Source organism: Sander vitreus, chromosome 19 (genome assembly GCF_031162955.1).
Source record: "Sander vitreus isolate 19-12246 chromosome 19, sanVit1, whole genome shotgun sequence".
Taxonomy (NCBI): domain Eukaryota; kingdom Metazoa; phylum Chordata; class Actinopteri; order Perciformes; family Percidae; genus Sander; species Sander vitreus.
This window is the reverse complement of record NC_135873.1, coordinates 18,395,883-18,409,212: the sequence shown is the minus strand read 5'-3', so window position 1 is coordinate 18,409,212 and position 13,330 is coordinate 18,395,883. Positions and strand designations below refer to the sequence as shown.

At 42.5% G+C, this 13,330-nt stretch overlaps 1 protein-coding gene across 1 annotated transcript in view; it reads right to left on the bottom strand.

Moving 5' to 3' along the window:
* The window catches only part of adam19a (ADAM metallopeptidase domain 19a), a 313,483-nt gene that overhangs the window by 129,859 nt on the left and 170,294 nt on the right, over nucleotides 1–13,330 (bottom strand). The window contains exon 4 of the mRNA XM_078275712.1: nucleotides 1,344–1,425. Within this exon, the coding sequence (XP_078131838.1) occupies nucleotides 1,344–1,425 (82 nt within the window). The remainder of the gene's footprint in view (nucleotides 1–1,343; nucleotides 1,426–13,330) is intronic.

Sequence of the window (13,330 nt, the reverse complement as noted above, 5' to 3'; positions counted from 1 at the left end):
AATACATCCCTACATTACATGCAGGAACACGTGGAATAATGGAGAGGAACACTGGAGCCAAACAGAAGTTGGGATCCTAAAGTAAAGATTTTTAGTTGGATTTTGAAATATGTTTGGTCCTTTGCACTTACATGTCTATGTCTGTTACTAAGCAGTACTACTTTTCCTCATTGTACTCTTTTATTTAATCCCTGTTAAAATGTAATTGTATTGCTGACACTATTTTTTAACCCCACCTCTTTTGCTCCCAATTGGCAGGCCAGCACCTAGCCTGGCAGCTCCGCCGCCATTGGTGTGTTAGTGTGTGTGAATGGGTGAATAAGAAACAAATTGTAAAGCGTTTTGTCCGGTAAGGTAGAAAAGCGCTATATAAATCCAGTTCATTGACCATTTACAATGAAAATGAAATGAATTTTCCTAATTGTTAATTTCATAAAGATTGATAGATTTTTACAAATTTAAATTTTCAATAGAAATGAGTTAAAATTACATACATAACATGACATAACTCAACTCTTAATGAACTCTACAAATATAAAATTAAACTCTACAAACTCAATAAGTACAATATGACATTTTAAGTTTAGGTTGCTAATTTAAATATATAAAGTCCATCCCACATTCATTCACATGAACACTTTTTTCAGTTAGCAAAACCAATTTTGCTTGAACAATTGTACAAGGTTTCCTCTAACCTGGTGCATTGTTTACATTACAAATTGACCCCAAAGCAGTTACATTAAACATTTAACATGAACACACTACAATAGTCACACACAATAAAGTGCAGCTCTACAGATTCTACTGTCAGTGAGTTATGAGTTACATTTCATTCAGATATTTTGAGGTGAGAGGTCAAAGGACCCCTTTTAAAATGGTCATGCCAGTTTTTCCCTCACCAAAATGTAGCCTATTTTTGTGGAAAGTTTTTTAACCCCCTTCCCAAAAAAGCTAGCATGACATAGTTGGTACCAATGGATTTCTTAGGTCTTCTAGTTTCATATGATACAGCATTAATTTCAAAAATATAAAACATTGTTATGCTTTCTAAAAGAGTTGGCAGTTGCGCGCAGTAAACATGAAATAGTCCTTTAAGGGTCTAGTTTAGGATTAGATCTTGAAAACTGGCGTTAAGATTAGAATTAGGATTAGGTTTTGGTTAAAGTATAGTTAAGGGTGTTAAGAATTAGGACACTGGTTTAGGGTTAAGAAATGACTGAAGTCCACAAATGCCCTTATGACAAAGAAAGCGATAATGGGATGATGTGCTAGTAAACAGCATACAGAGGGGGAGAAAAAACATCCTTTTACGGATTTACTTAAACCCATTGCTTCATACTTACAGTGTAATTGTCGTTGGGCACAGTCACTGGCTGTCCATCGTCTGTGTAGTAGGTCTCTGTAAAGTCTGGGCCTAAAAGCTCACTGGGAAAGAAAAAGAGAAGAGGGGAGATGATTAGATAAGATATAACTTTAATGGTCTCTGTGTAATGTAGGTCTTAGCAGTAGCAGGTAGAAATAGGACAGAACATAGAAAAATACAGTCTGAGGCCACGATCACATAGAACACTGCTTTTACAGTCAGGAACCCTGTCTTTATCCATTTGGAGCATCTTGCTTTGGATGTGCAGTCTGAAAGTACTGTTATATCCACCATGGCCAAAAGGAGAAAATAAAGGCCAAGTTGGCAGCAATTGTTTCTGCTAAACCTGTCTAATCATCAGTTAATGTCATGATATAATTAGTCTATATTGACGACGCAGGGCACAACGTTAACTTTTGAAGTTAACGTTGCATCAGCTGTTGGTTGCTGAAATTGACAATACCGTTGCCATGTTTTAAACTGCCTATATTTGGAGCAATTCATTTTTTTATGTTGTTTGTTTATGTGATTTAAGTTTTGTCAAATGTTGTTTTGTTTTGGGAAATGTTTTTTTGTTTTCTGAAATGTTTTTTTGTTTTCTGAAATGCTTTCGTGTTTTGACCTTCAGGGCCACCGTCGGATGTCGTCACCTTCCTCTTTCTTTGTGTTGGCATTCTAACCTCCGGTGGATTTATGAGGACTATGGTTACTGCTCCTCAGATCTCTGCAGGGTAAATCCAGACAGCTAGCTAGACTATCTGTCCCATCCGAGTTTTCTGTTGCACGACTAAAACAACTTTTGAACTTACACATGTTCCACCAAAACAAGTTCCTTCCCGAGGCTATTTTTCAGAGGCACCGTTGCTCTGTCTGGCGCTTAGCCAAGACGGTTGTGATTGGTTTAAAGAAATGCCAATAAAGCAGGGCACATTTTTCTCCAATCCTGGAATGTTGTGTGGACTAGCCAGACCCTCCTCCGCAGCGCTGTGGAGGAATGTCTGGCAATGCAAGACTATGATATGATAAACAGCACCAGGCTGGAAATGTCTTCTTTAGTCAAACAATGATATTAGCTGATGACATTAGCTAATTTCATTATCTAGACTAGCTAGGTGGAAGTGGTCCACCTCATGTTTCAATGCTACATATTGTGTCGTACGAGTTAAACAAATAGGGAAAAAAATTCAAAGAGATATTATCTAAATGGCAGACTGTTTTTGTATTTCTGTTGTATCCCACTCCTGTTGTGAATAAGTTTCCACTCTTTTGGAACCCAGCGTTTGCCTTTTGACTCACTACACTTTGCCTGTTTTTGTATGTGACATTACAAAGACATCCCAATGATTAGGGTTGGGCATCGTTTTAACTTTAACAATTCTGATTCCAATTCCTATTCTTCCTGTCAATTCCAGTTCTTATTGCTACTCGATTTCTATTCTTTGAGGAGTGGAGTTGAAACAGGTCACGTGCTTATTTCACAAATAAGAGGAAAGTTATTTTGATTCAATGGTGATTTACGTATTTATGTAAAATAAAGCCACACTAGAGCGCCGCTTACTGTGCTCCACGGCTGCAACACAACAAGCCCCTGGCCACTACAAAAACAAAAACTTGCCCATGTTAAATTTGGAACCGATGTTTGGATTTGAAAACAAATCTTCCAAATGATTCCAATAAATAATTCCAAGTTGGAACCGGTTCTCAATGCCCATTCCTACCCATGATGAAGTTTTTTATTTTTACACTTTTACACTTCTCACCACTTGTCATTACTAGACATTTTATATTTTACCCATTTATACCCCTATATATTAAAATAAAATTATAAAATAAACACCTAAAAATCAATTTAACATTTAATCATAATTTAATCAGAGCAGAAAACTGCTGCCTTGTATGGCATGATACATTCAAGCATGTTGCCTCTTTAGGGGTTTTGACCTTCAAGAGAGGCCTGGCTGACCCAAAATCAATGATTAGTAGGGTTGGGTAGGCTACCATTCACATTTTAACCGGTATCGATACCTGAAATTTGGTGCTGGTACCCAACGGTTCATTTTCGGTACTTTCCCTCTGTAATAGCTAAAAAATAATTTTAGTTGTAAATATAATTCCAAACCTATTTCCTATTTACTTTTTTACATTTTGTTATTTATTTAGAACATTTTACACACCACACAAAATAAAACTCCTCCCTACCTCCCGTTTCTTATTCTATTTTAGCCTGTAGCTTTCCTTCTCTTTCATGACGGTTTTCAGTTGTTTTTAAGTGTTTTGAATTGCCATGTTGCTGAAATGTGCTGAAGAAGTAAAGTTGCCTTGTCTTGCGCTACAACCTCCAGCCTGTCAGTATGTTACCAGGGCATCGAGAACCCTGTTGTGCCTGTTTGTTTCAGAATAAGTGTAACGTTAAGTGCACTGCGACTGCTTTTGCCTCGCCATTACATTATATTGCAGCACACCCTGTCTGCGTGGAGTTTTGAAAAGTGTAACCACTTGGCATCCGATCACTCAGACCACATTTGGAAGTGGTCTGGGCCACGTGGTCTTTAGGCAGTGTGAATGTGTCCTGTTAAGACTTCACTCCTGTTTTGCGTCACTGGCTCTATGTGCTCACTAAATTTAAATTACATGATTGAGAAATCCGGGAACCATCACCTTATCGTGGTGGAGAGGTTTGTCTGTCACTATGAACCTGAGGGCTGTGTTGTCTGGAGCTTTGTGCTCCTGGTAGGGTCTCCCATGGCAAAGTGGTCTCAGGTGAGGGGCCAGACAAAGAATGGTTCAAAAACCCTATGAATAAACGAGGAAGAGATAGAGTGACCCTGCCCGGAGGAAGCCCGGGACCCCCGTCTGGCTCGATCGATAATTGAGCCAGGCCAATCAATAATCGATTTTATAATCGTTTCATCTGATCTGAGGCCGTATGTTTTGTACACTCGGGTGAAGAGAGGGGCGGAGCTGTCAACCGATCACCATCTGGTGGTGAGTTGGGTCAGGGGGTGGGGAAAGACTCTGGACAGACCTGGTAAGCCCAAACGGGTAGTGCGGGTAAATTGGGAACGGCTGAAAGAGGCCCCTGTCTGACAGACTTTCAACTCACACCTCCGGCGGAGCTTTTCGTGCATCCCTGTGGAGGCTGGGGTCATTGAACCTGAGTGGACAATGTTCAAAGTTTCCATTGCTGAAGCTGCGGCGGGGAGCTGTGGTCTTAGGGTCTTAGGTGCCTTAAGGGGCGGTAACCCTCAAACACCGTGGTGGACACCGGTGGTCAGGGAAGCTGTCCGACTGAAGGAGTCTTTCCGGGATATGTTATCCCAGAGGACTCCGGAGGCAGATGAAAGGTACCGTAGGGCCCAAAGGGCTGCAGCCTCTGCCGTGAAAGAGGCAAAGCAGCGGGTGTAGGAGAAGTTCGGACAAGACATGGAGGACTTTCAGTCGGCACCAAGGTGCTGCTGGAAAACTGTTCGCCACCTCAGGAGGGGGAAGTGGGGAACCATCCAAGCTGTGTACAGTAAGGATGGGACGCTGTTGACCTCAACTGAGGAGGTAATAGGGCGGTGGAAGGAGCACTTTGAGGAACTCCTAAATCCAGCTAATACGCCCTCTATGGTAGAGGCAGAGCTGGAGGATGATTGTCGTCAATTTCCCTGGTGGAAGTCGCTCAGGTAGTTAAACAACTCCACAGTGGTAAAGCCCCAGGAATTGATGAGATCCGTCCAGAAATGCTTAAAGCTCTGGGTGTGGAGGGGTTGTCTTGGTTGACACGCCTCTTCAACATTGCGTGGAAGTCTGGGATGGTGCCTAAGGAGTGGCAGACCGGGGTGGTGGTTCCCCTGTTCAGAAAGGGGGACCAGAAGGTGTGTGCCAATTACAGGGGTATCACACTGTCATCATCAGCCTCCCCGGTAAAGTCTACTCCAAGGTGCTGGAAAGGAGGGTTCGGCCGATAGTCGAACCTCGGGTTGAAGAGGAACAATGCGGATTCCGTCCTGGTCGTGGAAAAACGGATCAGATCTTCACTCTCGCAAGGATCCTGGAGGGAGCCTGGGAGTATGCCCAACCGGTCTACATGTGCTTTGTGGATCTAGAGAAGTTGCATGACCGGGTCCCCCAGGAGATACTGTGGGAGGTGCTGCGGGAGTATGGGGTGAGGGGGTCCCTTCTCAGGGCCATCCAATCTCTGTACGACCAAAGCGAGAGCTGTGTCTGGGTTCTCGGCAGTAAGTCGGACTCGTTTCAGGTGAGGGTTGGCCTCCGCCAGGGCTGCGCTTTGTCACCAATCCTGTTTGTAGTATTTATGGACAGGATATCGAGGCGTAGTCGGGGTGGGGAGGGGTTGCAGTTCGGTGGGCTGGGGATCTCATCGCTGCTTTTTGCAGATGATGTGGTCCTGATGGCATCATTGGCCTATGACCTTCAGCACTCACTGGATCGGTTCGCAGCCGAATGTGAAGCGGCTGGGATGAGGATCAGCACCTCTAAATCTGAGGCCACGGTTCTCAGCAGGAAACCGATGGAGTGCTTCTCCAGGTAGGGAATGAGTTCTTACCCCAAGTGAAGGAGTTCAAGTACCTTGGGGTCTTGTTTGCGAGTGAGGGGACAATGGAGCGGGAGATTGGTCAGAGAATCGGCGCAGCGGGTGCGGTATTACATTCAATTTATCGCACCGTTGTGACGGAAAGAAGGCAGAAGGCAAAGCTCTCAATCTACCGGTCAGTTTTCGTTCCTACCCTCACCTATGGTCATGAAGGCTGGGTCATGACCGAAAGAACAAGATCCGGGTACAAGCGGCCGAAATGAGTTTCCTCAGGAGGGTGGCTGGCGTCTCCCTTAGAGATAGGGTGAGAAGCACAGTCATCCGTGAAGAGCTCGGAGTAGAGCCGCTGCTCCTTCACGTCGAAAGGAGCCAGTTGAGGTGGTTCGGGCATCTGGTAAGGATGCCCTCTGGGCGCCTCCCTAGGGAGATGTTCCAGGCATGTCCAGCTGGGAGGAGGCCTCGGGGAAGACCCAGGACTAGGTGGAGGGATTATATCTCCAACCTGGCCTGGGAACGCCTCGGGATCCCCCAGTCGGAGCTGGTTAATGTGGCTCGGGAAAGGGAAGTTTGGGGTCCCCTGCTGGAGCTGCTACCCCCGCGACCCGATACTGGATAAGCGGACGAAGATGGATGGATGGATGGATGGATGGATGGATGGATGATTGAGAAATCCTTCCAACCACTTGGGATCAGAAACCTTTGCTCCTGATTACAATAAACAGACAACATGCAATCTCTATACATGTCTGACAGACACCCTACCATTACCTCAGAGTAATGACAGTAATTGCCTGATGTGTGAGACCTTATTCTATCTCATACTACACTTGCCCACTGAATTTATGCTTTGAAGAAAGTGCAAAGACAGACAAAGCTTCAATGATATTCATAGCTTCTTTCCTTGCTTGCTGATCCCTGTATGATTTTCTGATATTGCCAAGCTTGATTGCAATATCCAAATTAAATGTTGGATCAGCAGGACCAGAGTGTTTCATGTTGATGGAGTTGGGCATTGATAACAAAAAGAGGCAGAGAAGGAGAAAATATCCCAATGCCTTTACTGAGATTGTATCAAATTTGATTAATCACTTTGTTATTTATAACATGCAAATTCTTATCTGGTGCAACCACACTCTTTTTTTATCTGCACTTTTGTTACTGCTCTGCTGAAAGACGCCTTGCAGACTGCTACAAAAGAAAAAAGAAAAGAGATTATTGTTTGATGTCTCCTAAAAGGTCACCATACAACAAAAATGCATTGGCTCCATTTTAGCTGGCAAGAATAAAAGGTGACATTCGTCATGTCTGGGGACGAAGGAATCCTTTGTCAAATGCCAAGACGTCCCTGGATGGACACATCAGTGTTACAGATGTATAGATCAGTGATACCATCAGGACATCTGGCCTCATTCAGCCTCTGTGTGTGGCTGAATTACTGACCAGACAGGAGTCATACTCTGGCAGCAGGTCCCTGAGCTCAAATGGGCAAATGGAAGACGGGCATGAAAAGATGAGCCCAATCTCCATTTGGTCCTGGGGGGCCTATTGTATTATTCATTGAGCGGGATTGTAATGGTACATAATACAGCTTTTGCACCCCTTTTACTGCAGACAATTTGCTCTGCTATTTGAAAAGACAGTCTTACGTAATAGTCCTCTAATGTTAATTTGATTGAAGCTTGTGCATAGAAGCTTGTGTGCCGTGTGTGAAATTCTACTCCATCTTATTCAGAACAGTATTTACACAGTATTTTCATCAAAGGGAGGCTGATTGCTTTTCATTGCAGGTGACTGTCTTTCAAGCTGCAAGGATGGTGTAGAGACAACGATTACAATATAGCCTATGGCTGAATTAAAAACTGGCAAAGGGTGTGATTAAATGTGGAAAACCTTGAAGCTTAGCAAACACTGGTAAAATATTCCCTTTTACTAACGTTTTATTTCTGTAGCTCTGGCCATTGGTTTTATCAGTTATGACAGCTAACCAAAGTATTTGCTGAGATCTCAGAACGTTGCAACTTCACTAAAAGTCTAATAAAAGCTTGTAAACAAGCCACAGTTTATCAAGATTATCTAAATCCACTTTATTTGGAGGTGACACCAAAAGAGTTCTAAAAGAGTACTATGACAAGTTCCACCTTGTCATAGTAGACTGGCCACTAAGCTGAGAGACCTAGGTCTGCACTCCTCCCTGTGCAGCTGGGTCCTCGACTTTCTGACCAGCAGACCCCAGGTAGTGCGAGTGGGCCACCATGTCTCATACCCCCTCACCCTCAACACCGTAGCCCCCCAACGCTGTGTATTGAGCCCCCTGCTGTACTCATTATACACCTACGACTGCATGGCCACGTCAGACTCCAACATCATTGTTTGCTGACGATACAGCTGTAGTGGAACTGATCACCGATAATGATGAGAAGGCCTACCTGATGGAAATCAACCACCTTGAGAATTGGTGCAAGGAAAACAATCTCATGCTGAACGTCACAAAAACTAAAGAGCTGATTGTGGACTTCGGCAGGAAACCGCAGAGGATCTACCATCCACTCAGGATCAGCGTGGCTCAGGTGGAAAGGGTGGACAGCTTCAAATACCTTGGGGTTCATATCACTCAAGACCTAACATGGTTGCTCCACATCACCTCCCTAGTGAAGAAGGCCCGGCAGCATCTCCACCATCTCAGACGCCTAAGAGACTTTAATCTCCCTGTCAGGGTGCTCAGGAACTTTTACACATGCACCATAGAGAGCATCCTGTCTGGGGACACACCACCTGGATGGGCAGTAGCACCCAAAAAGACCACCTGGCCCTTAGGAGGGTGGTCTGCTCGGCTGAGCGGCTCATTAGAGCTCCTCTCCCCAATATGCAGGAAAACCACAAAAATTCTCAGGGAATCCAATCACCCCAGCAACTAACTGTTCTCTCTGCTGTCATCAGGGAGGCGTTATCGCTGCCTGAGAACAAACTTAGAGAGAATGAAAAGGAAGTTCTTCCCTCAGGCTGTCCGTCTGCTTTATGAGAACTGTGGCTAGCCCCCCACCCACCACCTCATTTTCTATTTTCTTACTCTATTTTGATGTATATTACTATTTTTATGGATTTTATTGTTATTGTTTTTATTGAGCCGGCTGAACAGGTACACAATGAATTTCACTGCACATTGTACTGTATGATTGTGACAAATAAATTTGAATTCGAATCAGTCCAAGCAAATAAATCCCTGGTATTACTTTTTTACATTGTTGTTCTTTCTCCAAAGTATTTTCTGTATTTTCAATTTATACATCCATGATTTTCACCGCAAAATAACGTCAGACAATTTGCTTCCTGTTAACACCAGCATGTAGTCTGGCTATCACCAGACCAAGCTCAATCTTTTAAGATTGAACATTAGTCTGGGGATTAGTCTGTATTTTCTACTGCACAAGACGTGTGATCAACGGGCATAGTTCAAATGACTCTGTACGCAATTGGATAGTCCTTCAACCAATCAGACCAACGATGCGGGTGACGACAGCAGCGACAGTGGCATCAACAGGTTGCTGCGCTTTGGTGGCCTTCTTGTTGAATGTAAACAAAAAGCTTCTTGCCGTCGCTTCTCTATCATCATCGTGTTAAACCCGCCAATAGCGCGCCAGGTGGATAAGCCAGTTTGTGATTGGTCCCCACAGATTTGTAATGGAAGCAGGACAGAAAAAATTACAGGTTTCCAGCCTGAGCTGCAGGGCGAAATCAAATAGCCGGCAGATCGGGCTGGGTTTACCTAGTCTAACCGGCATGGTCATGCAATCTGCCTTGTCAGACGTGTTAATATAGCCGGGTATTAGTTCTGCTACTGGAGCTAAAACTCTTGTGTGGACAGAGCTTGTTTTTGTTTCATAACATCGCTTAAAAATGAAAACATAGTGGTGTTTTGTGCATGTGACTGCAAGTGTGTGTGTGGGATGCAGATGGACGTAGGTTGTAGTAGCTGTTGCAGCATAAGGAATATAAGCCACATATTTGTTGTGCTTTCTGAGTGCTTTTATATACTCTGATCTAGGGCTAAAAGAAATGTGAAAATAATCTTATTACAATTTTTTCATACCAATTACAGTTCGTATGAAGTTGAGTTACTTGCAATATTTTTGTGGATGATTCTTCTTCCTTTTCTCTTTTGAGATACAACCCCTACCTCTATGAGGAACGTAGTGTGCAGATCTCACTCTGCCACATACTGCGTTTAGAACTATCGTCTACCATGAATGCTCATTAAAAAAGTGCCAGTGGATGTGGAATAACTCATCAGCAGCCCTGATACTGAATAATTATACAAACACACCCAGCCTTTTTCTCTCCCTCAGATCATCAGCTGCAAAGCCACACAGTGTAGCTGGGGTCAAACCGCTGTGCTACTTCCAAGAAGAAAAGTAATGGGCTCTTTTCGAGGCAGAGGGAAAGCAGACAGGCAGCTTGGCTTAGGTGTGCTGATAACATTTTCTCTAATGAGCAGTCCGAGAGGATAAACAGCTGGACACAGCCGCCCATGTGTGGTTGTACTGTGTTTTTATACCCATTATCTTTTCTCCTTTTGGCTTGTGATTGGTTAGCAAAGCTAATTTATGGTTGGTAAAACAAGCTACAGTAGAAACCACAAGGGGAGGGGAAAAAGACAAAATACAAGCGATTGGTATGATGACCCTTACACACATCAGACTGGTCGGTTATAACTCGATATTCTGCTTTTGTATGGACACGTCCAGTAACCACAGCTTATCATAGCCTCTTTTCCAACTTTCTCTTTAGCCAAAGTAGCGTTTTAGCCTTGAAACACATTGTAGTGAAAACGCTGTTGTGTAACATTAATTACTAAAGTATGTGAACATGTACATGTACAAGCTGAGATACATAAGAATGTTTTGCTTAAATAGCGTCAGTCCGATCCCAAATCAATTTAGTTTTTAATTCTAAATGGTTAACTGCTGGAAATTCATTGGTCTTTGGGTGAAGATTTGGGGTGATTTGTGTTCATATCATTACTCTGAACCATCCAGACTTTTTCTGTGGTAAATGTTTCCGTTTGCTGAGCCATCATTATCTTGTATAACTGATTGGCACATCTGTTTCATAGCTATAAGACCATAGATGTGACGGAGAGTATTTAATAATCACCACACCAGCAGATCTACAGTATGTTTACCTTCACTCAGCCCTTTTGCATGTTACAATGCTGCACATACATGAACCAAACTAGAAGGTGCACATGGAGACTCCCACTACAGTCCGTGGCCTAACCAACCTGTGCTGGGCATTTATTATTAAAACTAATACTAAGAGTGCAAAATTGTATGTATTGTATGTACGTATTGCACAAAAGTAGAATGAAGAAATCCAGGATAACTGAAAAAGCACAGATTGACTTAGTGTGATCCGCTCGTGGCTTAATCGGTTGTACGTTTGCCGACCCAGGATGAGAAGGTGAAGCTATGTCAAGCCAGGTGTAGATAGCTGGGATAAGTGCAAGTTCACGGCTTTCTTAAATAGACCATGGTATTGATCACAGATTTACTGATGCAGAAATGGAGAAGACAAGTGCGGCATATGTTTCCGCTGAGCAGCAGCTTCTAATGGAAAGTTATGAGGAGGTGAAGCATATAATATGCAAAACGGGAAATATGGCTACTGTTATTAAACAGAGAGAAAAAGCCTGGCAGACAATAGCGGACCGACTGAATGCGTAAGGATTTAAAAATATCTACTTACTAGCCACTCCACATTTTTACAAAGTTGTACACTCTGTTTTAATTGCTTTTAATATGCTTGTTTTAGGTTTTTGTTTTTTTGCTGTATCTGTTTTTATGTGCTAAATGTGCTGGTTTTACTGTAAAGTGGCTAGAGTACCATGTAAAGCGCTATATAAATAAAATGTATTATTATTTAGCCTACTTTGCCTTAAAAGTGAGCAGAGGGAATTAATGTTCCTCGGGAAATTTACCGTACACTAGGCCTAATTTCAAACCCTTATTCACAATGCGAAAATGTGTTTTACAACCATATGCACAAATTTCTATAAGCTAATTCTAAATATCTTTCTACAATTAATGTTCATACAGAACAAACATGACTGGACAAAAACGAACCTGGCAACAAGTCAAGATAAAATATAAACACATTTTGCAGGCTGGTAAGTGCCTTAATTCCTAACAGTGTGCAAATGGTATGTGGAAATTACTTACAAGATGCCTGCTCACATAATTTATCTAAACTGCAGTTAAAAAGAAGGCTCATTTGTCTGGCACTGCACCCCAGCTGAGGAAATGGCCCTTGTCTTAAACCAAGGAAGGCCTGTGATGGAAGGGATTCAGGGTGGGACAGCTACTGACTCTGTTCCACCTGCAGAAACTGCCCTCTTCATACAAGGTACATTTTCCAGTACTGCACATCAAACACAGTCAACCATTTATATAGGCATATGTGGACTGTCTGACCTTGTTTTGCCTTGCAGTGTCCGGCGACACAGTCACTCTCTTGCCACCAGACGATGATACAGTGAGTATTATTTATTAAAGCATATGGCTTGGCACATCCTGTCAATACAAATACTTTTCAATATGGCAGGGGGAAGGGACTTCTGCAGTACTGGCTAAAGGAAATCTAAATTATGCACAATTCCTGCTGTGCTAATCAATGGGTGGTTTACAGAATTCACAAACTGTCAGATATCTGTACGACATCTGAAGAAACAAATAGAGCTGGCAGATGTTCAGATTGCTGTCAGCAAAAGAAGTATCCAGGATCTGGACATTGGTATGGAAATAAATAAATAAAAACACTGAGGAAACTGGATCTGGAGATACAGAAACTAGAAAAATAAGTAAGTAACTTAAATACACACTGTAAGCATATCAGTAAAACAATGTATTAATCATGTTTTTTTTTCTCTTTCCCCAGCTCCAAGCTGACAAGTGACAGCACCAAAGATTAAGAAGCATTGTGGCATTCCCTGTGTGATGAATGTACACTACACTACACAGGCCAAGTTATTGGTCCAGTGATGTGAGACTAAAATTGAGGTTATGAAACCAAAGTAAGCTACTAATACCCAATAAAAAAAAAAGATTAGGCCTATATATTAAGGAGTAACACAAACTATCCTTTATTAGAGAAGGACAAGCAACAATAAAATTAAATCAGTCATCTGAAATAATTAATGTATTGGTCTCCAATGACCAGTCTGCAATTAATGTCATCTGGGAATATAGCTGCATTGTCCCACTCGATCTCTGGTGCCAGTGCAACGATTTCTAATCTAAACAACTGCAATAGTAAGATTTAAATCAAACTTGTGACAGCAATAGTGACAAGTAATGCATGTTGATAAAAATAAAGCAGAACACATTCACAAGACAACGGAATAACTGTTAAACACGTTTATTTCGGATCAGAGC